This window comes from Coturnix japonica, chromosome Z (assembly GCF_054131305.1).
Source record: "Coturnix japonica strain WE chromosome Z, WE-NBRP24, whole genome shotgun sequence".
NCBI lineage: Eukaryota > Metazoa > Chordata > Aves > Galliformes > Phasianidae > Coturnix > Coturnix japonica.
In genome coordinates, this window is record NC_140702.1 from 29,606,831 (window position 1) to 29,630,614 (window position 23,784).

Genomic DNA, 23,784 nt, shown 5'->3' on the forward strand with positions numbered 1-23,784 from the left:
ATCTGCAGTCCCTCCTTCACATTACTGAATCCTGTCTCTGCTCTATTCCTTGTCTTGCAAGCTCTGTTTGACATCCTCTTTCAGGTCCTTTTTGCTCAGCCTCCTTTCATTATTATCAGGTGGCAGACCTCTATTATTTATCAGAATGTATTCTTCTGAGTAAACAGAAACACAGAGACAGGTAAGGGAGAGAACCCCATGCCATACAGTGCCCTGACACCTGGAGTATGTGTGTGGAGCATCTGAACCCTCCCTATTCATGCGGCTCAGCCCTACAAAAGCATACTGCTGTAAACTTTTCACAGCAAGTTGTATTTTGCATCACTGGGGCACTTGCAAAACATACTTCACTGCCAAAGACAGACTAAATTATATATGGACACTTAAACTGGACACTTCAGCATGCTGTTCCTCTGAACATGCTACAATGACTTCATTATTTGACAGCATTTGTTACACTGCAATTCACTCCTATATGGGATTGCATTTCATTCAGTTCTCCTTCCCATGCAAGGCAGGACAAGATGCTAGCCAGGCCTCAGCTGGATGCCCAGCTGTGCTACCAGCTCTCCTGCTGCTGGAACTTCAAAGCCTATTGGCTGCTCTTGTGCAATCACACTGAGCCCCAGCTGCCTGGTAAAGAGGCCAACACTTATTTAATTCAGCTGACCTGCTTCATATGCTTTGAACTATTTGAGCAGCCAAACTATCTAACAGCAGGTCCAGACAAACACCCACAAACATCGCACTAGAAGGAAGATGACCGAGTGAAAACTGCTGCAGATTGTAACCAGCCCTTTTTCTAGGCTGGTCTCCCTCTTACAACGAAGTTTACAAACTTCAAGTTTGCAAGATCAACATGGACAACAATTAAATGCACCCAGCGCTCCTACACAAGAGACGATTGCCCATTTTTAACAGTAGAGTATTGATAGAGCTCATCTGGCTCCTCCTCTCATTCTCTTCTGTTTTCCTTCCTCCCAGATATATTATCCCCCATGCTGTCTCTGTTACCACTGAAGCCTCCATCAGTCTGTGAGCCATTTAAGGGTAGCTCTTCAGAAGAGCAGCAGTAGGGCTGGCTGACTGCAGAAGCTTATCAGGAACAAACTTGCATTTAGAATTGAAAAACCAGCAAAGGTTTCAAAGTTGTAAGCGACAGACTTCCATGCAGTACAACTCATCCCATAGCTGTCTGCTAGGCTCACGTACTATCTTCTGCCTACAGTCTCAGTCATTCTCCTCTGGCTAAGAAACCTGGAATGATTTTGATAGGTGGCTCCAAAAAGGTTCTCTCTTCCTCCACTGTTAATGTAGGTTAGCTTCTTCTAACTCTATTACAAGGCAGTGAAACAAAGCCAACACTATTCTTTCATCTCTCTACCTACTTTGTCAGCATCTTTTCTGTGCTAGCCAAGCTAGTGAATGCATTATAGCTGTTCTGACAATATCCCAGCAGTAACAAATTCTATTTCAGTAAATCCCTAAGCTGCTTACAAGCAGAAATCAGGAGATTGTGCAAGTGGAAGACAATTTATTCACAATGCGTTTCTTGTGCTCATTCCCCAGGTACCCAGTGGGTGAAATCTAGCTAGAACCACGACTACTAGTTTTTACTGTAAAACTGTGAACATAAAGCTGTCATGGAAAAGTTATTCTGAACTGGAACATCGAGAATGGCCATGTTCACTATTTCCAAGAATTTCAGCTTTCACTGCTCTCTCCATCTCATCGGAAAAAATGCAACTGAATAAGAGTCAGACTGTACACTTCGTAGCAGTAAACAATCCAAGTCAGGCAAAGGGAACTGATCTGCGGAATGGAGCAGGAACCTCTCCTGCCATGACAGATTAGGTGGAATGTAAACACAGCACATTAAACTCAGTAGAGTCTACAGAACAGTAGGCTGCAAATCAGAGCAGCCTGACGGGTTCTTCCAGGCACAAAATGAGAGAGCAAAACATTGAGGAAAGCGTTTACCAACCACACAGTAAGAGGATTCTCCGCTGTCAAAGGACACACTGCTAAACATTATTGACACAACACTAGGCAATCTTTGGCACAGCTCTCCTGACAGCTTGCTGTAAAGCACTGTAAGCTGGCACTCAAAACACACACCATCATGGGTTGCCCCTGCAGTATGTGTCATCCCTGCCTCTCATCACCACAACTGCACTGCTACACAGGAGCACACCCTGCTCATGAGACACTCAGCCTAAAAAGCTTTGCCTGGCAACAGATAAGCACAGTGGCCAGCTAAGCCACTTAACACCCTAAGCGTCTCACTATGACAAATTGTGATCGTCACCATAGGGACCCTCAAAAGATGCGGACCAACCCAAAAGGGACATGTACACAAAATCTGATCTTATAAGTTGTACCCTCTATCTTCAAGTCTGGTTTTATGCACTGCTTTCCATACTTGTCACTGCATTTGCCAGACGATGCACAGCACATCCCTGCCTCTGCAGCATTTCCCTATGCCTCTTAGTAACAAGACCAGCCATCTCAGAAAGTCTTGGGGCCAAATTTTGCAAGGCTTTACGCCTCTTGAAAATCAGGCAAAAATAGAATGAGCAGATGTGCATGAAGGGTAAACACTTAAGAGCAACCAGACCTCCAAAGAACATGACAAGCACGCAACTGGCAAAGCCTTCAGACTGGAGAACTAGAGGAGAAAGTGGTGGTACCAGACCTAGGAGCTGGTCTCTTTCACTACAGTGTCTGCACACACATTCATTTACTTTGAGGCTTAGCAGTCCTTGAGAGATCTGACTCTTGCCTTCTCCACTATGGCACAAACCATCTCACAACCATTTCTCACAGTCTGCAGTTTTGCAGCCTTCCCCCACAACCTCTTTGCTCTTTTGACTCATGATGGGACACGGCTTATCCCTACTGCAGCTGTGCTGATCCTCAATAAATAAGATGGCATGTCACTAAAAATGAGATCAGCTAAGGTTGACAAATGGATTAGCTTCAGGCAATACTATCTGAAACTTAAAGATTTTTCATGACTTTAATTCCTGTAAGCCTGGACAACAATTTTCCCAGTACCTCGTATTAGAAATCATACCAGAAATACAGGTTTACTGTTTCTACCCAAATCACTATGAAGCAAGTAGTTTCTGTCCCCGTTAAAAGCAGATGCAGCACAGCTGCAGCAGAAAAAGGCCTTCCCAGCGGCTTTAACTTTCAGCTATGACAAGCCATCAATAAAAGCCTCTGCTGGAACCTTCTGCAGCTCAGATAAGGAGGTTGTTATCAGCTAACTAATCTGCTATTACTCTTCTTTAGGGACAGAAATAGATGGAGGAAAACATCTTGGCCAGAGCACATGCAATTAGAAACAGAGTAAGTTATCTAGGGGATGACTGCAATACCTAAGGTAAAGACTCATACATTGGTGGGTCTCCAGGTTTCCATTGCATGACCTGTGACTATCACCCTGGGTGATAAATTGGCTTGTTTCTAGGGAAGCAGCACTGAAGCACACACACTCTGGCAGCGTAGAGGCGGACATTTGCAAGCGGAAGCAGTGTGGCCAAAGAGGATACTGCTCAAACAGGTGTGAGATCCCAGCTTCAAAACCAGTGTTTATCTTAATTCAGCAAAACTGCACTTCTGCCTGGCATGGGCGGCACAAGATGGAAGGAGAGTGGCTTTTATCAAAAGCCTTAAGACAGGCTCCAGACTAATACCAAGAATCCAAGTTTTGCAGTATCCTCAAGACAAAAAGTTAAACAGACAACCTCTGGTTCACTGTGGAAATCCTTAAGAAAAGTAGGAGAGCACAGAACCTCAGCTGGATAGGGAACACTGCTAAGACGCAGCAACTGCCTTCTTTCCAACCTTGGAACAAGCTACATCTGTGCTCCCTCCACAAGGAGGAAGTTAGAGATGCCTGCACAGCTCTCACCACTGTTGAGGCTGGAAAGTTCTTTAACCCTCTGCCAGAAAAGCATGGTCCGTGTACAGCACATTCCCTGCTGAGCCCACTGAACATGCTCTGTTCTCTGTTTCTCAGAGAGAGGAAGGAGATTTTCTGCACTAGGGGTGGAAACCCAAGTCATACCCTCTGTTCACCTGCTTGAGTGCCTCCCAAAAGCTCTGGCTGCACCGTCTGCAGATCCAGCTGAAGAGTCATGTGGTGGTCCAGGGATATTTGCTTTATGGTTGTCCTTGTTAATAAATATTAACCTTGGTGGAGGCCAAGGTGCCTTGCTACTGGTTCACATCACACTTTTCTAACTGCTTTGGGAATAAAAGTGCCTGAACAAGCTAAGTAGAAAAAAAGAAAAAAAAAAAAAAAAAAAAAGAACAGATGAAAGAAAGAAAAAAAAGAAAAAAAAAAAAGGAAAAATGGAAACTCTGACCAAGGACAGTATTAAACTGGATAAAAGAGCCAGGCAGAAATGCAGTTAAAATTCAATTCTAGCTCTGCCCCCTTGTGCTTACTCCAAAAAGGGCATGAGTTTGGTATCTGGGGAAAGAAGGAAGAAATGAAAGTCTTCTCACTTTGATGGGGAACAGGAATGAATTTCCTGATGTCCATGGAGTTCAGAGAAGAGACAGGAAAGTAACAAGAAAGTAGGATCATGCAGCACTGGTATTGGAAGAGGATAACAGCATGAGGCAGAGACCAGGAGTAACACAAAACCTTATCCCCTCCCCTCTCCTGCTGTCCTGTGCAGGCAGCAAGCATGCCTCAGGGGCTGGCACTGCAAAAGAGCATTTAGCTTCTGCATCAGTAGCAAAGTGTGCCCCAGACTACATTTATATTAGAACAGGATAGAAAGGAGAGAAGGAGGGGGGAAATAAACCGTGGAAAAGTGCAACTGTAGAGTATTTTTCTTAAATCTAGGTCTAAGGCTCATGACCAAATGTACTGAAATACTAGTGAAGTTTTAGGGAAAGCAGAGGAAAGATGACTGAAAGAGCAGGAAAGAGAAGGGTCACTTCGTCAGTCTTCTAACAAGCTGGGATTAATGAAGCTGACTGGCCCATTTAATAGCTACTCAGCCCCCATCCAAAATTCAGGCATAGGTACCCACATGAAGACTAGGGAGAGTGGAAAACACATAATTAAACCAGTGAATCAATGCAGATGACTTGACCCAAGCAAATGCTTATCTGGAAATGAGTCTGTGTGACTAAGGCATCAGTACGTGACTGTAGCACCAGTACTCTGTAAATAGAACTTTGCCAGATATAGGAAGTGGTACTTCACCTGTCTGGGACACATCGTTGGAGTGCAGGGAGAACAAGGTGAGAGGGAAAAACCCACCATCTTCAAAGAGGAGCAGCTATAAGCTCACCATACACCAGCTGTTTTCCAGAGTGAGTCCACTGTCCTTAAAAGCGTAAGGGCCTAATGCTCATATAAGGAGAACTAACATCAAAATTTATTTCTAGGACTCCACCAGGCTCCTATTCTTTAAAGCAGAAATCCACTGGTGTCCTTAGTGATCCCTTCTTGACTCACAGTCTTGAGCGTCTGTCTCAAGAAACAGCAGATGAATTTTCACAAAATCCATTAATACAATGCAAGAATAACAGTACCCTTCTGGTTTTCATGGTCCATCTTCTCCACCCCAGACAATTTTCACCCGTATGCTCAGTTTGCACTGGAAGCTCTTTGCTGGACTCTAGGTTTCACCATGCCTTGTCACAGTGAAAGAAAAGGAAAATGCCTCCAGAGCCTATGATAGCTTCCCTGAAAAATCTTTAGTCGCTCTGAGGCAACTTACCTTCATTTCTGGTTACACAGGCCTCTTTGAGGACTGCTTAGGAACTGCAGGATTGCTTTTGCTAGCCTTTCCTACTCGAAATTCTGACTTGGCAGGCATGTTGCTGATCCATCACAATATAGCCATTTGTCCACTTCCTCCAAATGTGGACAAACATTCACTTTCAGCAAGGTAAGCAGATGCAGTAATAATCATGGACTGTCTGTTGAGGACTGCGACTGCACTCAGCAAGCTCACAACTTCAAGACACCGTGGAGAGCATTACACTCCCTCAGCCCCAGACTATGAGGCAAGTCTTCCAAACACCATGACAGCCCTGAAATACTACTTGCCTGAAGGCTGCCAGAGCAAGCCAGTATGCTTGGCCAGGTGAGCATGGAGGATGTCCCCATCTAGCCAGGAAGCTGTCTACAGCAGAGGCTCAGTGATGTTTTGCAAGCAGTTTTCTGATAGCAGGAATGAGCTCCAACTCTTGCTTTGGCCTCCTGGCCAGGATTCAGCACAGACTGAAGAACTTGGCCTGGCAATGTAAGTTCTTAATGCCAAACAGGACTAGCCTAAAGTAATAAACAAATTTTAGGCAAAGGAAACTGCATCACTCCCAGAGAAGTCATTACAATGCTACTGTGCAGAAGTGCTGCAACTCTCCGTTTCTATTAGCCAGGAGAAGAGGCTGACCCCCATCAGCACAATCTCCTTTCAGGTCGTCGTAAAGAGTGATAAGGTCTGCCCTAGGCCTCCTCTTCTCCATACTGAACAATCCCTCTTCCTTCAGCTGCTCCCCATAAGTCTTGTGCTCCCTCGTAGCTTCACTGCCCCTCTCTGGGCATACTCCAGGGCCTCAGCATCATTCTAGCAAGGGGCCCAACATGTAGTTCCAATCTTGCTGAAATCCCAGCTACTGTGCAGAGGTTGTGCAGCACAAAGCATGCAACTTTACGCAATGGCACCTTGCTATAACAGCCCCATCCTCAAATCACAGTGCATTTCTTCTTTAATAATTTATTTTCTTACTTGTCATTGCCCAAAGAGAAACAAAGGATGGTTTCAGGTCAACACAAAAAAAAAAACAACCAAAAAACAAAAAACAAACAAAGAAACAAAAAAACCGAAAACAAACTTACAAAGCTCTAGCCTGAAAGACAGAAATTGACAAAACAAAAACAAAAAACACTCAAGAATCTATAAGCTGCTTGAAAATGCCTGTCTAACCTTAATTTCAGATGTCTAAATGCCCAAAATTAGTATTTTATAAGACTGAACGAAATGTACATTGATTCCATGTATGAATCAGCAGCCCTTAAACTCCACCTAGCAATCTTTTCTCTTTGAGCAAAAGATTACTTTACAGAGAGCTATTCAGTGGCGATTTGAAGCCTGGAATGACAGCAATTCCACCAGGGTCTGAGGAAATTTGTTCAACCAGTGAATTACCTCCCCCCAGAAAATCAATGATCTTTTCCAGCCTGATGGTATGCATCCTCAGCAACTAGGCTACCGGGGTTGGGTCTTTTGCTGCACTGTCCCTGACCCCTCAGACAGAGAACTGAACATGCTCACAAACTGACTTCTTGTTTTCTTTACAACAAACTTCACAGATCAAGTTTTCTCTGTTCTCCTTTTCTACTAGCTTGCTTCAGATCCCAAACTGATTTTGCAGTTCTTTTCTGATCCTGCTCCACTTTCAATGCTCCCAGAAGCACTGACACCAGGATTTGGCTCCATAGCACATTTCTCCTCTGCTCACATCATTCATTCCTTCAAGGACTGCATTCTTCCTCCTGGCTGCAGCCCTGTACTCAGTTCATACGTTGGTTCCTTATTTTCCAAGCCCCCTACACTGGAGTTGCGTTTCAGATACAGCCCCCAGCCATGCTACCACAACCACCACGCCTTGCTCCCAGATGCAAGACCTTGCATCTGGCAGCATTAGAAGAGTCCAGTTTTCTGGGTGGATCAACTCTGCTCCTGTAACTGATCTGTCCTCCATCTCCTGCACTAACTGCATCTCTGTACAAACAATTATTTGCTATTTACACCATTCACAAAGCCACTGCAGGGCCCCAAACAAGCACCCTCACTATTTCTTTGCAAGCAATTTTCAATTTCCCTTCTTCCTGGGGGAGGAAGGCTTTCCATCTGTAGCTATTCTATGACAACTGCCCCTTCCTCATGGCCATCTTGCAATAAGCCACTTTGATTTTGTATAAAATGTGCTCCTACACAAAAGTCAGAATTCTTCAGACTGACATATGGTTGTATCAATAAACAAAGCACCAAAACTCGTATCAAAAAAACGAGATCATGTGTGTCTGACAGGGGCCATTTTCCTTACAAGTGAAACCGGCTGTCATCCTGCTGCCTTCTTACAGCTCTCCACCAGCTCCAGTGCCTGCCAGCCTTCTTGTCCTTTGAGAAGACTGGTTGGGTTGGCCTGACAAACTATCCACTCATTGTCCCAGAATAATGCTGACAGAGGAGCTTTCTTCTATTTCCCTTTAGTTTTTCAAGTGTCTACATTAATGATTGGAGGAGATCCTTAGCTTACCATCTAAATATTTTGGACTGTAAGTTAACCATTGTTAACGTTTTGTACACTTAAAAATACTGACATTTAACATTTTTCCTAATTGCTGGCAATAATTTCTTACTGGAGCAGAAAATATTCCCTTATGCCATGAATACAGTCATCTTCTTTCCAAACACCAAGAAATAGTTACTGGGTATTTCTGCCCCTTCTATTTCATGAGCAACAGTTTCTCAACTGTTCAATATGGAGCCTGTACCACTGCTAGACTTCACAAATCCCTGACACATTGAAAGAATCCCTTCTTATTGTTCCAAACCTGCTGCCCAAAAAGCTCTTCATTGGTACCCTTCAGTTCTCTCATCAATTGTCTGCATTTCCTTGTAGATTACTTGTCCACGTAGCTTCCTCTGTTTTTCCATTCATTGTATTTTGGGATTTTTATTGCTGCTTTTATCTCCTCTGTTAACCCAAACTGCTTTTTTTAACTAAAGAAACCATCTCTGCAAATGCAGAATTGTGGTTTCTCAGGGATTTAATATAGGATTCTTGAATAACTCCCAATTATCATTCACATTTTTATGCTTAAGTTTTTCCTCCCACTTTATTTGGCCTGTAATTATTTTCAGCTTGGGGAAATTGGGCCCCTTTAAAGCACCAATGATACACATTACTGGTTGGGACTCTGTATTCCCTTTTCACATACCAAATTAAGTTCAGCCACGAGCAAATATTTCATCAGTTCAGTGATTAATCTATTTTTATTAACCTGGATGAGGTCTAAAATTGCATAACTCACAAGTTTCTCCCAGCACTGTAAAAACCTGCTGGAAACAGAAAAATGGAGGAATAACTTTTCTCCAGCAGATTTTTAAGAAGCTGCTCACCCAAGCTGTGCACAGTACTGCTAACAAGTATACCCACCCCCTACAGCAGTGTTCATTAGCTACAACACCGAGCTCTCCAGGTCTTCGTCATTTAACTTGCCAACAGCTTCACAGCAAATAAAGATACACAGCGCAATCCTCTCCTCGTTCTCAATTTTGGCCTTCCTAGAAAGCATGGCTGTCGCTTTATTTTTACACATTCCAAACATGCAGCTCATCCCATCAGACTCCATCTGTAACAATAGCCCATTAATCTTAATAAACAGGCCTTATAAATTCACACAGGACTGAAATCTGTGATCAAATTACCCTAGCCTAACACATTACTGTATGCTGGCTGCGTGGCAGGAACTGCCCAGAAGCATGGCTTTAGGTTGCAGTGTATGTTTATTTTTTAGTGGTAACTCTCGCACCAGTACCTCCCAACCACTCCTTCCATCCCTGTGCTTTGCAGAGTCCAGCCTATCTGAAGGCATGTGGGAAACTGGAAATGTGGTTCCCAGTGTGATTTGTTCAAACACTGAAACTGTTACTGAGCGCAAATGGCTGAGAGACTGGGAGCAAGAAACCAAACTGGGAAGAACAGAGATGTTTAAATATCTTAGTGAGGTTGTCACCAAGGCACACCACCACTCGTCCAACAGATACCCACTATTCCCTCAGGAGGGAATTTACACACACACCTCACCTCAGGAAGTCTGCAACCTTTGGGGTGATGGAATCTTAGCTTTAAATATCCTAAAATATAATTTTACCAGATCTATCAATAGCAACAAGACTCTAGTCACTCTCTCAAAGAGCTACAGGTGAATTTGGCATGTTTAACTGGTACATACAAATGGTTATACTGCTGTAGATTCCCAGCAGAATGGGTTAGTTGGGCCTGAATAAGGTTAAGAGCTTCAAAACAGATCTTAGGCCTTCATCAGCAAACCTGTCTGTGCAGTGCTGGCTATGGACAGGTCTTCCCTGCTGAGACATCTCTGCTCAACTGTGCCAGCAGCCACAGCATGCAGTCTTCCAACAGCTCCAGGGCATAATGCAAAGGACCTGTGACAGTCAGCTTTTCACTAACCCTGTACAATTGTAGAGTGCTAGCTGCTTTAGCCTTATTTACCACTAACTGAGATAAATCATGTGTCCTTCTGGCTGCAAAGTAGAGGGGTAAGAAATACCAAAAGATACCATGTTGGGGAGCATCTGGGTAATGAATGCAGCTCTCCCCTGAAAAGCAAGTAGAAAGGAAGTCTAACGTAGTAACAAGGCTTGGCTTCCACCCTCTATCTTTAGGCATGCAGAGAGCCAGGGCTGAATGGTCTGATGAAAGATGGTGATGCTTAAGACAACATCCAGGTAGAAGTTCAGGCTTTTGCAGCAGTGAAAATGTTCAAGTAGCTAATCCAGCATCCTCAACAAAAGCCATGTCCCCAATTGAAAATTCTACCTACACTGCATCAAAGGAATCCAAGGCTGCAGTATTAATATTAAGGTCCTCAACACTCTGCACTGGGATGCATACAATAGCACAACTCCACAGGGCCACAGCCCTCCTGCTGGTTCAGAGTTTCTCATGTTATTTATACAGTTGGTTTCCTTAAGCAGCCCAAACATTTCCTCTGAGTTTGCAGTAAGCTCTTCAAAATGCCACAAGGTGCCCGCCAGAAAAGCAGCAGGAATGCAATTCCATGCTGCCTTCCTTCAAGCATGAGCAATCACATGCTTGGAGCAGGCTCCATTCTCAGCTAGGCAGAGCACATTGCTCCTTGGACAGGATGGGTCACCCCCTACAACATCCCAGAAACCTAGCAAAAGCCATTTTTAAAAAGTGTTCTCCTCACAAGCCATGCATCTCAGCAGGGTCTCCTGCAACAGCTACTGCAAGCATCAAGCATTTGTCATAACTCCTTCAGGGGACAACAGCTCACCAAAAGACATATCCAACAAGAGCAGCCAGCACCTCAGCTTTTATCTTAGTCAGACAGGAATGTACACACAATGAGTGCTAGCACCTTCTAGCACTGATTTATTTGCAGCAAAGTGCAGAAACAGAATCCAGATAATTTGTGCTTATGTATTGCTTTGTGGAGAGATGAGGGAGTGAATAAGAGACAGTGATAAGTGACAAGTAACTTAAAGAGAAATTAAGCATTTGATTAATCAAGATGACAGTCACATTCATAGCAGTAAGACCACTAGTGATGAAGCCCCTCTGGAAAAAACTTTTCACAGAAAGCAAAATAAGTCAACACAAAAACACATGGGAAAAAAAAAACCAAAAAACATTAAAAGACAACAACAACAACAAAACAACAAATCCAACATGTTCTTTGCTAGAACATTCTTGTGGCACACTTACCAGATGCTTCATGGAAGTCTAGCCTGAAACTTTTTTTGCCAAGGATTCATTTGAGTGCAGGCAAAAGCTAGCAATCAAATGTTGTCAAAGCAAGGTAACGAAAGAAAGAAAAGTACAAGACTAGCCACATCTTCCCTTACACAGTTACGTGACAGGACTGTGACCATAGAAAACCGCAGACCTAAACAGTGCTACACATTTGGTTCTAATTGACAGGATTACTCTTAAGTTGTACGAATCCCTCCAAAGCTACTCAGTGGTTTCAGATCTTTCAGTCAGCTACTCCCCAAGTGCTTGTCAGCTCACATTTGTACACCGTATGCTCAAGAAAGTTAATCCTAATTAAAAGGAGAGAAATGTGGATTTAAAAGCACTCGTGCTCTTTGGCAAGGACAGTGCCAAACTTGGATCAGCTGATGCTCATGTCAACAGCTTGCCTCCAGCTCCCAGTGAGCCAGTGGAGCTTGGAAGCTGTTGTGCCTCAGTACCAGCTTTATACAGTTCAGCATTAGCTTGTGCTTCCACCACCTCGATCCATTATGCAGAGATCACATTTTGAAAATTCACACCAAAGTGGCTCCACTGTTGTTCAGTCTCTGAAAATCTACGCTGGACATTACATAAAGCAGGCTGCAGCCAAGTTCACACTGCTGCTTCACTATGAGGACAGCCTGAAAGGACTGGACCAGGAACACTGCACATGTAGGAGTCAAGCTCTGAAGGAAAAAGGCCATTGTACCATCTAGAAGCAGAACCTTGTCCAGTTGCCTGGAAAGACAAGCTGCTGCTTTTCAAAGGTACAACATGACCAGAGTTAAAGGGAAAAGACAGTACAAAGCCTGACCTGCAGTGGCATTTCTCTTATGAAACTGATCAAGAGGACCAGGAGGACAGGGGGCACCAACCAGCAGAAGAGTGTAGGCAGCCTGTGGCCAGCACTCCCAACAAGGTCCTGCTGCAGGCACAGCACTAGGCCTGCCTGGCAGTGCCTGGGGGCTACACATGCACCAGCAACATGTACATTATTCAGCATATCTAGGGGGGCCAGACCCATCACTTCAGCTACTCACCACTGTCTCCTCTCTGGGAAGAAAAATACCTTAGGTACATTTTGTGAATGACTTTCCTGTGCTCCGAGGCGCACATGCCTACCTCCAATAACAGCAATGTACTTACTGAGTGGTTGTTCCTGCCCTCACCTCAAGTTGTCAGCAGCAGAGGAACATCATGAGGAAGCATTTGGGGTATGTGTGAGACACCCTTGTGTGACTGTTCCTTCGGGGATCTGTCTACTTCCTTTGAAACTGCTCACACCTCTGTCTCCAAGCATCCCTCATTCAGATATGCTGGAAATGAGCAACATACTGAGTGAATGTGCATCTAACTTGCCTGCTGACAAACAGTTTCACTGAAGGATCCAATCTTTCCTGCTGTTGAAAACAAAAGTTATTCCTACTGTTTCCTTTCTGTATTAGGCCAGACAAAGCAACAGGCATCTGAAAATTGTCATTCAGCTTCCTCATCCTACTTGCAATCAACTTTTCTAATGATATGGATAATAAAAGCTTCCACAAAGACTATATGAAATAATTATAGGATTAGAGAAAGTTTGGAGTCAGCAAGGATATATGGAAACCAAAATTCCAAAACTTTCACGTATTTTTTTATGTGCTTACAAGTTTACTTAATAAATGCAATAAATAAACAGACCTCTGAATAAACTGTATAGCAGTAGGAATTTAGAGAAATCCAAAAGCAAGCAATCACCAGAGGAAAACCAAAATGGTAGACAGGAGTCCTGAAAATGCTACAGCAGATGACAAGCAACTGTGTCATCTACTGATGAGCTTTGCAGAGAAAGTCCTTTGTCCTCCAAGTATTCAATACATGTATCAATGTCCTAGAGGGTAAAAGGAAAAAAAAAAAAAAAAAACCAACTACCAAAACAAACAAACAAAAACCCAACCGTAAGTAGTTGATTTTGCAAATAAAGCAAAGGCGGGTGAGCAAAATAATTAGTAGAACAGAACAGGGGTACTGTTTAATCCAGATCTCTTGCTAGAACAGATCATTTACTAGCTTGCAGTTCATCTTGGCAAGGGAGCAGAACAGGGGCAGGAACACGATAACATGAGTAATACTCTCATTCCCAGTCAGAGTAAAAAGGACGTTGAGTCATGCAAGCATAAACTCAGAAAACCACTATGCCTGGAAGAGCCACAGAAAAAAAATAAGATGCATAAAGAAGCAAAGATGAGAATAAGAGCGTTACCACTGCACGCACATGACAACCACCGATATTAGACAGATGCTGCTCAACCATGGAAAGCCTGGAAAGAGCTGAGAGAACAGTTAATACACAGAAAATGTGTCTTGCTGGGGAACGATCAAGGAGTTGGGATGTCTTCCAGAACTGAAGTGTTGTAATGGAAGGAGCCTGGAGAAGAGAAGGCTCTGGGGAGACCCTATAGCGGCCTCTCAATATCTAAACTGGGGCTGTGAGGAAGGAGGGACAGATTCTTTAGCAGGATCTGCTGTGACAGGACAAGGAAAAATGGTTTCAAAGTAAGGGAGGTTATATTTAGACTGGATATAAGGAATGCTTTTTACAATAAGAGTGGTGAGGCACAGAAACAGGTTGCCCAAGAGGTAACAGATGCCTTGTCCTTGGAGACACTCAAGGTCAGGCTGGCTGGATGCAGCTGTCTGTAGGTGCCCCTGTTCACTGCAGGGGAGCTGGACTAGACAACCGTTAAAGCGTCCCTTCCAACTAAAGTGATTCTATGATACAGACTCTACAGGAAAGACAGGCTGGGGAGACAAGGGGGGATGTTGCCCTTCATGTGAGAGTACAGCTGGAGTCTTTGAAGCTCCACCTGGGGATGGAAGAGGAGCTGACTGAGATTTTACAGGCTAAAATTAAAGTGCTGACAGTTAGATGACACTGCAATGGGTGTTTGATACAGGCCACCTGACCAAGTAGGTTGAACAGTTGAGGCTTTCTTTGGACAGGTCAAAGCAGTCTCACATTCGCAAGCTCCAGTTCTCATGGGCTACCCATAAGAACCTCTTACCTGTTTGAGGGGCAGTACCTTAGGACAGAAGCAAACCAGAAGGTTCTTCAAGTCATTAATCATAACTTTCTCTTCCAGATAAAAGAAAAGCAAATAAGCAGAGGCCCAGGGCAGACTGCACATTTCCCAACAATAAGGAGCTTGCTGGTGTTGCGGACTAGTGGAAATGCAGAGTTCAAAGGCAGCCTCAGCAGCAGCAGTGACCAGGAAATAACAAATTTCAGGCTCCTGAATGCAAACAGAAAAGCAAAAAGCAAGCTCACAAGCCTGGACCTCAGGAGAGCATCCTTTGGCCTCCTAAAAGATCAGTTTGGAAGAATGGCACAGAATAAGGCCCTGGAAGGAAGAAGGGCCCAAGGAAGCTGGTTAACAGTCAAGGATCACCTCCTTCAAGCTCAAGAAAGGTCCATCCTAGTAAGTAGGAAGTCATGCACAAATTCCTGGAGGTCTGCATCAATTAATAATTAGCTCCCAACCAAATTCAAACAAAAAAGAAGTGTACAGAAGGATGTTTACTTGGGAGAAATAAAGAGAGCTTTACCTGGCCAGGAATGAATTTGGCCAGAGATGTCAAGAACAAGAAGAAGAGTTTCAATAAGTAGCTTTGGTGACAAAAAGAGAATAAGAAAAAACATGCGTCTGCTGCTGTACAGTATGGGAGATCTGCCTTACAAAGGACGGGAAAAAGCTGAGGTACCAAATGCCTTCTTTGGTTCAGAATATCGGATCAAAACCAGTCTTTAGGAACCCTGGGTCCCAGGGGCAAGAGGGAAAGGCTGCAGCATGGAATATGTAACCTTGGTAGAAAGTTAGAGAATATTTAAAACGGGACATATGCCCATGGTCCTTGGTGTTGTCCATATCTATGAGTGCAGTGGAAGGTAGCAGATATCACTGAGAGTCCACTTGCAAAAACTCTTGATCAATTATTGCAACTTGGAGAAGTAACCAAAAGCTGGAGCACATGTCACTCCTGTCTTCAAGAGGGAGAACCCATGGAACTACAGGCCAGCCAGTCTCATTTTGATTCTTGAGCAAGTGATACAGAAACTAATCCTGGAAACAGTTTCCAAGCTCATGAAAAGCCAGAAGATTAGCAGCAGTCAGCATGGATTCGCCAAAGGGAAGTCATATTTGACCAACTTGATAATTTTCTACAATGAAATAACTGACTCACTATATAAGGGAAGAGTAGAGGATATTGTCTACCTGGACTTTAGTATAGCCTACAGTACTGTGTTTTGTAAAATCCTTGTAGAGAACATGCAGAATGGCTGGATGATCAGACAGTGAGGATGATTGAAAATACGCTTAGTAGACAGGTCTTGAAGGTGGTGATCAGTGGCACAAAGTCTGGTTGAAGGCTACTAAGTAGCAATATTCCTGAGGGGTCAGTTCTGGGTCCAGCCCTGTTCAACACCTTCATTAACATCCTCAATGATGGAATGGCATGCATCCTTGCTAAGTTCACAGATGAAATGAAACTAACAGTGCTTCAAACCAGAATTAGAGCTGACATCCTTAGTCCTTCACATTAACGATAGACATGGTAACCTATTAACTCAGTGTAGCAAACAAGCCTGTTGTTTGAAATCAAAAGATAAACTTCTCTCCAATTTCTATCTCATTTATTTGGGTTTTTTGCTGTTGTGGTTGCTTTTTAAAGCTAAGGCCCGTTTTCAAGCCATCATTTCAAGAGCAGTCCTTACTGGCTTCCTGCGCCCCACTGCCAAACAGCAAACCAAGCACTTTTTGGAGATGTAACCTGATGCTCAGGAAGGACCAGAGCAAACACAGGACAGCACTGAGGTAAAAACAGTTCTCTTATTAAGAACTGTTAAAAGTTAGGTTCTTTGACACAAAGCGCCCCAGCCTTGCTCCATCCTTGGCGGTGTTAAAGGTCAGGTTGGATGGGGCCCTGGTCAGCCTAATCTAGCAAGTGACAACTCTGCCCAAGGTAGAGGGGTTCAAACTAGGTGGTGTTCAAAGTCATTTCCAAGCTACTCCGTGGTCTTGCAAAAGCCAGACTGGCAAAGGCCTTGGTTAGAAAGTTGTGATGGTTGGACAGAGTTTACATGCTTTAGCCTCTGTCCTACACAAACTGCAGACACAACAAATTCTTGGGTTCAAGCTCCATCTATTCTATGAGAAACAGCCTGGCACCACTAGAGTGTGCCAAAGCACAGTTCCAAGGGCATGGCACTGCATAGGCCAAGGCTCATTTTCTGAGCCAACAACAAACTGATATTCACAGCACTACTAGCCAGAGCCAAAAGCAAAGCTCCACAGCCTTAGGTTGAAGCAAACATCATCCAACAAAAAAGCATGTGCATAGCTTTAAAGAAATGGTTGTGAGATCTGAGGAACTGATTCCAGTCAGAATATGAGGGATTGCATTTAGCTGCAAAGGTTTTAGCTGCTAGAAGCTCTGATACCACTGGGAATTAATCTTGCATCCTTATAGGGTATTGCAATGAAGAAGGCACTACCCATGAAAGAAGGTGGCATGGAAGGAAGAAAAGTCAGTAACAAACAATATTAGGTCAGCATGAAAAAGGAAAACTAACATGAAGGCCCCAGCACAGAGAGAGATACTTCCATATTTCCAAAAGTTGCCTGGATCTTGGAACAAAAGAGAGGGATCAAGAAGGCAGTAAAAGACTGCATGAGTTGTGTATACAACATGGTGCACCACATAGAAGTAATACTTCTACCACTTAGCTATGTGGGTAGATAAGTTGAGCAAGAACAAAGAGATCAGGCAGGTAAAATAAGTCATAGGAAAAAAAAAAAAAAAAGAGTAAATGGGAAAAATACAGACAAAAAGCCCCACGACAGGGAGTGTTTAACTCTTTCCACAGAGGGAGAAAGGGAAGTATCTACCTTCGAAGTGTCTACACCTTGCACCCTACACAACCCTGGGGAGCTAATAAATGATCAGCTGCTCCAGACCTTTACCTGCAATTACATACTCATACCAATGAGGTCATGTCCGGCGCACAGACAGAAAAAGAGACCTAACTAATAACAATGACAATAACTGCCTACAGAATTCTCATCACCAGGTAACACAGTAATTTGTCAGTGCACACCACAAGTGGAAAAAAAGCAAACCTTGTGAATAAAGGGATTCTTGCACTGTGTGCTTCAGGTCTGGACGCAGTACTGCAGCTGGGGCCTCACAAGAGCTGAGTAGAGGGGGACAATCACCTCCCTCTCCCTGCTGGCCACCCCTTTTTTAGGGCAGCCCAGAACACAGCTGGCCTTCCAGGCTGCAAGCGCACACTGCTGGTTCGTTTCTAGCTTCTTATCTACCAGAACCCCCAAGTCCTTCTTCATAGGGCTGCTCTCTAGATCTTCCCCCAGTTTGTAAAAATACCTGGGATTGTCCTGATCCAAGTGCAGCACCTTGCACTTGGCCTTGTTGAACCTCATTAGGCCCACTTCTCCAGCCTGGATGGCTTCCCTTCCTTCCAATGTATCAACTTCATTGCTCAGCTTGGGGTCATCTGCAGACTTGCTGAGGGTGCACTCAATGCCATCATCTGTGTCACTGATGAAGATGTTGAAGAGACCGACCCCTGAAGGACACCGCTTGTGACCAGCCTCCACCTTGACACAGAACCACTGATCACAACCCTTCAGCTGGATCCAGCCAACCAGTCTTAATCCATCAAACAGTCCATCTTTCAAATCCACACCTCTCCAATTTAGACAGAAGGACGTGGTGCGTGACCATGTTGAAGGCCTTGCACAAGTTCAGGAAGATGACATTCACTGCCCTGCCCACATCCACTGAAGACATCACTCCATCATAGAAGGCCACCAGACAGGCCAGGCATGATCTGCCCTTGGTGAATCCATGCTGGCTGTCTTGAATCAGCTTTTTATCTCTTATGTGCCTTAACATAGCTTGTAGGAGGATCTGCTACATGACCTTCCCAGGCACAGAGGTGAGGCTCACCAGCCTGCAGTTCCCCAGGTCTCCCTTTCTCCCTTCCTTAAAAATGGGAGCAATATCTCCCTTTTTTCAGTCACCAGGGACTTCACTAGGCAGCCATGATTTTTCAAATATGATGGAGCTCAGCAACCACATCAGTCATCTATCTCAGAACCCTAGGATGGATATCGTCTGGCCCTATGGAGTTGTACACATTCAGTTTCATGAGGAGGTCTCGGACTTTTTCCACTGTTACAGTGGGACAGAATTTGCTCCTCACACCCACACCTTCTAGGTGTGGTGTTCTGCCAGGACCTCTGTTCAGGGTCCTGGCAGACATGGGGAGGAGCCTGAGCACCAGTGAAGACCAAGGCAAAGCACTTATTGAGCACTTCAGCTGCTTCCATGTCTGATGGAGCCAGCTCTCCATTCTAATTTATCAGGGGGGTACACTCTCCTTGATCTGTCCCCTCCTGCTTTCATACCTGAAGATCCCCTTGTTATTTTTCACAACCCTCACCAAGTTCAGCTCTACCTGTGCCTTGGCTTTCTTAATCTTATTTCTACACATGCAGACAATATCCCTATATCCTTCCCAGGCTATACAACCCTGCTTCCACTTCCTATACATTTCCCTCTTTTCCCTTAGTTTAAGCTGCAGATCCTTGCTCAGTCACGCCAGTCACCCCCCCCCCCCCCCCCCTCCTCTGCTCAGTTTCTTCTGTTGGGGGATGGAGAGCTCAAAAAGAGCTTTTTCCTCAAAAGAGTTTTATACGTCATCTCTGCGTGCCTGCTGCTTACTTGAAAGGCAGACAGTAGTGGTCCTGATACCAGGGGTTCCCAGATAGTGGCACAAAAACAAAGGAAATCATTTTCAAAGAGCCTATTTCAAAGTCTTCATTTGATTTACATTAAACACATAATTAACTCAACTGCCTGAACAAACTGAGAAAAAAAGCTCTTAAAAATTTACAGAATTGCCAACCATAGCAGTTCACAAGTCAGGTTGTGAAACAATCATGGCATTTGCTTACAAACATAAAAAACAATAGACTGCGGTTCTCTTTCTCCTGAATATTACTTGTATGGGAAAGCTGGCAGTGGGCAGAAGAAGGAAGTGAATACACAGTGCATTAGCTGCTCCAGACCTGCTCATTCTCCCTGCAAACGTGCTGCTGTGCTCTAACAGCAGGCATGGGAGGAGCAGCATCTTGCATACACATCCCCAGTTACCATGGGGTAATCACAGTCTGCAATTTTCACAAGGGCTATGTTTCCTCTGCAGTTCTGGCTACCCTGGTCCCCTCAGATGGGCTCTGAGGTCTCACAAGATGCACAGTAAATGTTGCAAGGTTGAGCAACTCTGGGTGACGCAGCTCTGTGTCCCCACCCCACATGACTTCCCAGCTGATATTTTTCTGCTTGGAAAATAGCACACCAACAGCCACTCTGAAAAAAGCTGCATGAAAGCCCAAAGTAAATGTCAACAGTTGCGTAGGCTTAACCAGGACATGATTTGCAACCTATGTTTTTCAGACTCCCTGTCACCGCCTTGTAAGGCAGAGCAGAAAGCATGCAGCCCCCCCTCCTATCATGTTAAACCACAGGGGCACTGTCAGCAGAAGAAAAACACAGGCAGCAATGTTAATAAAGCCTCAGCCAGACAGGAGGTGGAGAAGATGAGGCTGCCTCAGCTGACAGTAGGCAGCAAGAGCGCAAGAACTCAGTGCACCGCTAAGCACGGCTGAATGCAAGCATGAAGCTGCCCAGCTCCAAATGATGGAAGTGAAGGTGACACATTTGCAGCCAAGAATTGTGCAAGTGATGTACCACTGCCCTCTGCACTTGTCCCTCTGGAACAAGAGAAGACTAGATGGGGTTGCAGATAATTGACCCCAAACTGCAAACCTTGTTGGACCGCATCCCGATTTCAGCTTCTCCCATCTCAAAGAACCACCTTCTGGATGCCTGTGGTCCCACCAGTCAGGATGAGGGCTGCCATGCAGACTGTGCCTGGCACAGCTAGTTCAGACTGAAGACCTCACAAGTGACCTGAGGTTGCTGGTGCAACATTGCACATACACCTGTACTAAATTCCAGCTGGCCCAAAAGGACGGAAAAGCCTTCACTAATCCATGAAACTCCCAAAAGAGGAAGGGAGGTAATGGGGAGTTTGCTGACCCTCACTGGGCTTCAAAGGAAGGAAAATAAATAAATAAATAAAATCATTGTAATACAGAAGATGATCCCCTCAGGGTACTGAGCGGTCAGCTGAGTTACTTTTTCAAACAGTAGTACCTCCCAGCTTCACTCACAATGCCCCTCCTTCCCCCAGGCAAGTACACCTTTCTCCTTACCTAGCTATTTCAAAAGCAAGTGTAGACACGAAGTCCCAGCCTGCCCCAGGTGCCTACCATGAACATGCCTGGCAGGGTCAGAGAGCAGGTATCCCAGGGTCCAGTGTCACTTAGGATGGTACCTATCCAAGGCTTTCCAGGGAAGAGGAATCTCCTCAGGCCAGGTTAAACAAATTTAGGAGGTGGCCTGAACTCCTACAGCTAAGCAGATTCTCCCACAGGTATACAGCGAGACAAGGGGTTCAGGCAGCAAGTGCAAGTGACCAGATACAACACATGGAGAGCACACACTCCAGGCCAATTCCCATGCTCCTGTTTTCTACATGTCCGCCCCAGCATCCAGCCAAGTGCCCTATGCCAGCCTGCAAGCCTCTGTCTCACCTGGGAGAAGTTAAGTCCGTTCAGTGGGTGGCACTGCTCCTCCACCTTCTCTACAGCACCTGTTTGCTTCCTAAGCCGCTCTGCTTCCTGGGCCAGGTACAGATCCAGGACAGGCACTCCTCGAGACTTGATGTCTACCTCCGTCAGAGAGTTCACCATCAGCATCACCCACACCGGCCTCTTCCGCTCCCAGTTGCCAGCAATGGCATTGAAGAGGTAGTCTGCATACAGCCCCTTGCCCCGCTGGTCTGGTGTCATCCAAGATGGCATCATGAGCTTGACATATTCCAGGTGCTGCTTTAGCCGACGATAAATGTCACGGGGCAGCACATCCTGAAGGTTCTCCCCCTGTGGCAGCAGCTGGCAGCTGGTGAGAGCAGAGATGGTGTAGGGGTCGGTGAGGTCCAGCTCAAAGTACACGACATGACTCTGCTGAAAGGCCTTCTTGGAGTTCTCTGGGATAAAATCCCAGACACGGGTGTATGGGACATGGATGGTGCCGAAGAAGTAAGACGGGGGATCTCTCTTTATGGTCCACAGGAAGGAGTTCAGATCACTCTGCGAGGGAAGAGGGAGACATAGCTGAGCACGTGCAAACACTCACACCAGGCACTGAGTACAAGGCTAAAGAGAAACAGTATACCAACCCAGCAGGTCACCTGGCTCTGCAGCTTGCCACCATGTACATTAACTAAAGAGGCTATGCTCACACAACAAGTCCTCCTTCAGTATCCTTCTTTTTAGGCCATGAGGTCAAAATTCACTTTTCATTAATTAGAAGCATTATAAGAGTGGCCTTGTTTTTTTCCTAAGAGGCAACATCATCGATTCTTAAAAGAAACACCATCCTAGTTCATCTTCCCAGTATCTGTCAGAAGTAGAAACAGCACAACCCAAGCAGGCCATGCTTCTGCAAAATGTTTATCCAACTTCCATCTTTCATCAAGTCAAAAGTTGCTGTTGCTTTGCTGAAATGGTGGGGGACAGCAGGCTGTCAGTCACCTTCACCTTGGCACCTCTTATGTCAGCACAGCAAAGACCCTCCCCTTAAGGAAGCAGCCATGACACACAATCAGAGGGCACCTTTACAGAACTTTCCATCCTGAACAAGAACAAATGAATAACAACAACTACTACATGGCAGAAATTTTTGCTGAAGCAGTTAGGAATAGAGTTTTACAAGGATGTGGCACATGGCAGACAGACATGTAGACAAGGCTCCTGAGCACAATTATCTTTTTTTCTTACAGAGGAGAAAAACACATTCAATATCTTAGAAAAACAAAGGAAGAAACTCCGCAGGCCAAATTCAGCCTGTGGTCCCAAGCAACAGAAAAACCCTTTTCTTTAGATCTGACTTTTAGAAGAGTCTCCCCAAACCTCCCAGCTATCAGTAAGTCAGAATGAGACTATGTTTGTTCTACTGCAAGATGTGCTTTACACAGAAACACCAGAGTGTGGGGTGTTCCCCAGGACAGGAGATCAGATAGGGAAAAAGGGGCCTGGTTGGATCCCAGAAGTCACTTTACACCATTAGCAGACATGACTCCATCACAGGTACAGTGGTCCCTTCTGGAGTAATGGACACAAACAGTTTGTATCTCCCAGAGCAGACCACAAGAGGTATATTGCCTTTGCATATTTAAGAAGAAGGACAGGTTTCCAGACGCCCTCAAACATCTAGTCAGCCTTTAGCCAGCATACAACTCTAACCTCAGCTCCAAGGCTACGTGTTGCATGTGTGCTGACCTAAGATACTTGCCAAATGCAGAACAGGCTGCTTGGAGGAATTTATTGGAAACACATTGCCTATAACTTTCTATAACAAGGGTCAGAAGGGGTGATCTTAAAAGACTGTTCTGCGATGGCTGATCCCAGACAACCTTCTTCCACAACTTTACATCAGGCCTAAGCCATGGATCAGGCAGCACGTCAGCTAAGTGCTGCTGATAGTATGGCTTGCCAGCACTCTGACAAATCAAGTAAACACCAAGCAGTCTTCAGACACTTCTGTGGCACATCAAAGGTCTCGATACCTCAGAGACCTGAATTTGGATAAGGGGCAACATCTCGGCATCCAGACGATCTCAGAACACTTTCCTAAGTTACAGGCCATAAAAACTCTCCTGGAGACCACAGGAGGAAAAGAATGAATGATACACAGCACTAAGAGGGGAGGAGAATATGGGGAAGAGTATGAACCCAATATAAACCCAGAAAGTAGATGAAAAATAAATACATACAAGAAAGCAAAAAGAGAAACCAGACTGGATTCACTCCTGCCTTTCACCAGGAGGGAGAACGGAAGGACACATCTCTGCTGTGAGAAAAACAAGTAGTCAGCAGCCAGCAGGAAGGAATGACCAGCAGTGCTGTTTTTTACCTACAAGCACGCAAGAAGGCAGAAGACGCACCTACGACAGGAATAAGGCTTAGTGGTCAACACAACTTCACACAAGTCTGATCATGTACATGCAGCAAGAGGCATCACAAGGAACAAATGGCCACCAGT

At 44.8% G+C, this 23,784-nt stretch overlaps 1 protein-coding gene across 10 annotated transcripts in view; it reads right to left on the reverse strand.

Annotated features, from left to right (window-relative positions):
* Positions 1-23,784, reverse strand: part of TRABD2A (TraB domain containing 2A) — an 80,525-nt gene that overhangs the window by 50,710 nt on the left and 6,031 nt on the right. For all 10 annotated transcript variants that reach the window (XR_014939720.1, XR_014939721.1, XM_085529856.1 and 7 more), the window contains exon 2: positions 21,273-21,830. Coding sequence is in view for 8 of the 10 variants with exons in the window: in XM_085529856.1 (XP_085385982.1) it covers positions 21,273-21,830 (558 nt within the window). In the remaining 2 variants the exon portion in view is untranslated. The remainder of the gene's footprint in view (positions 1-21,272; positions 21,831-23,784) is intronic.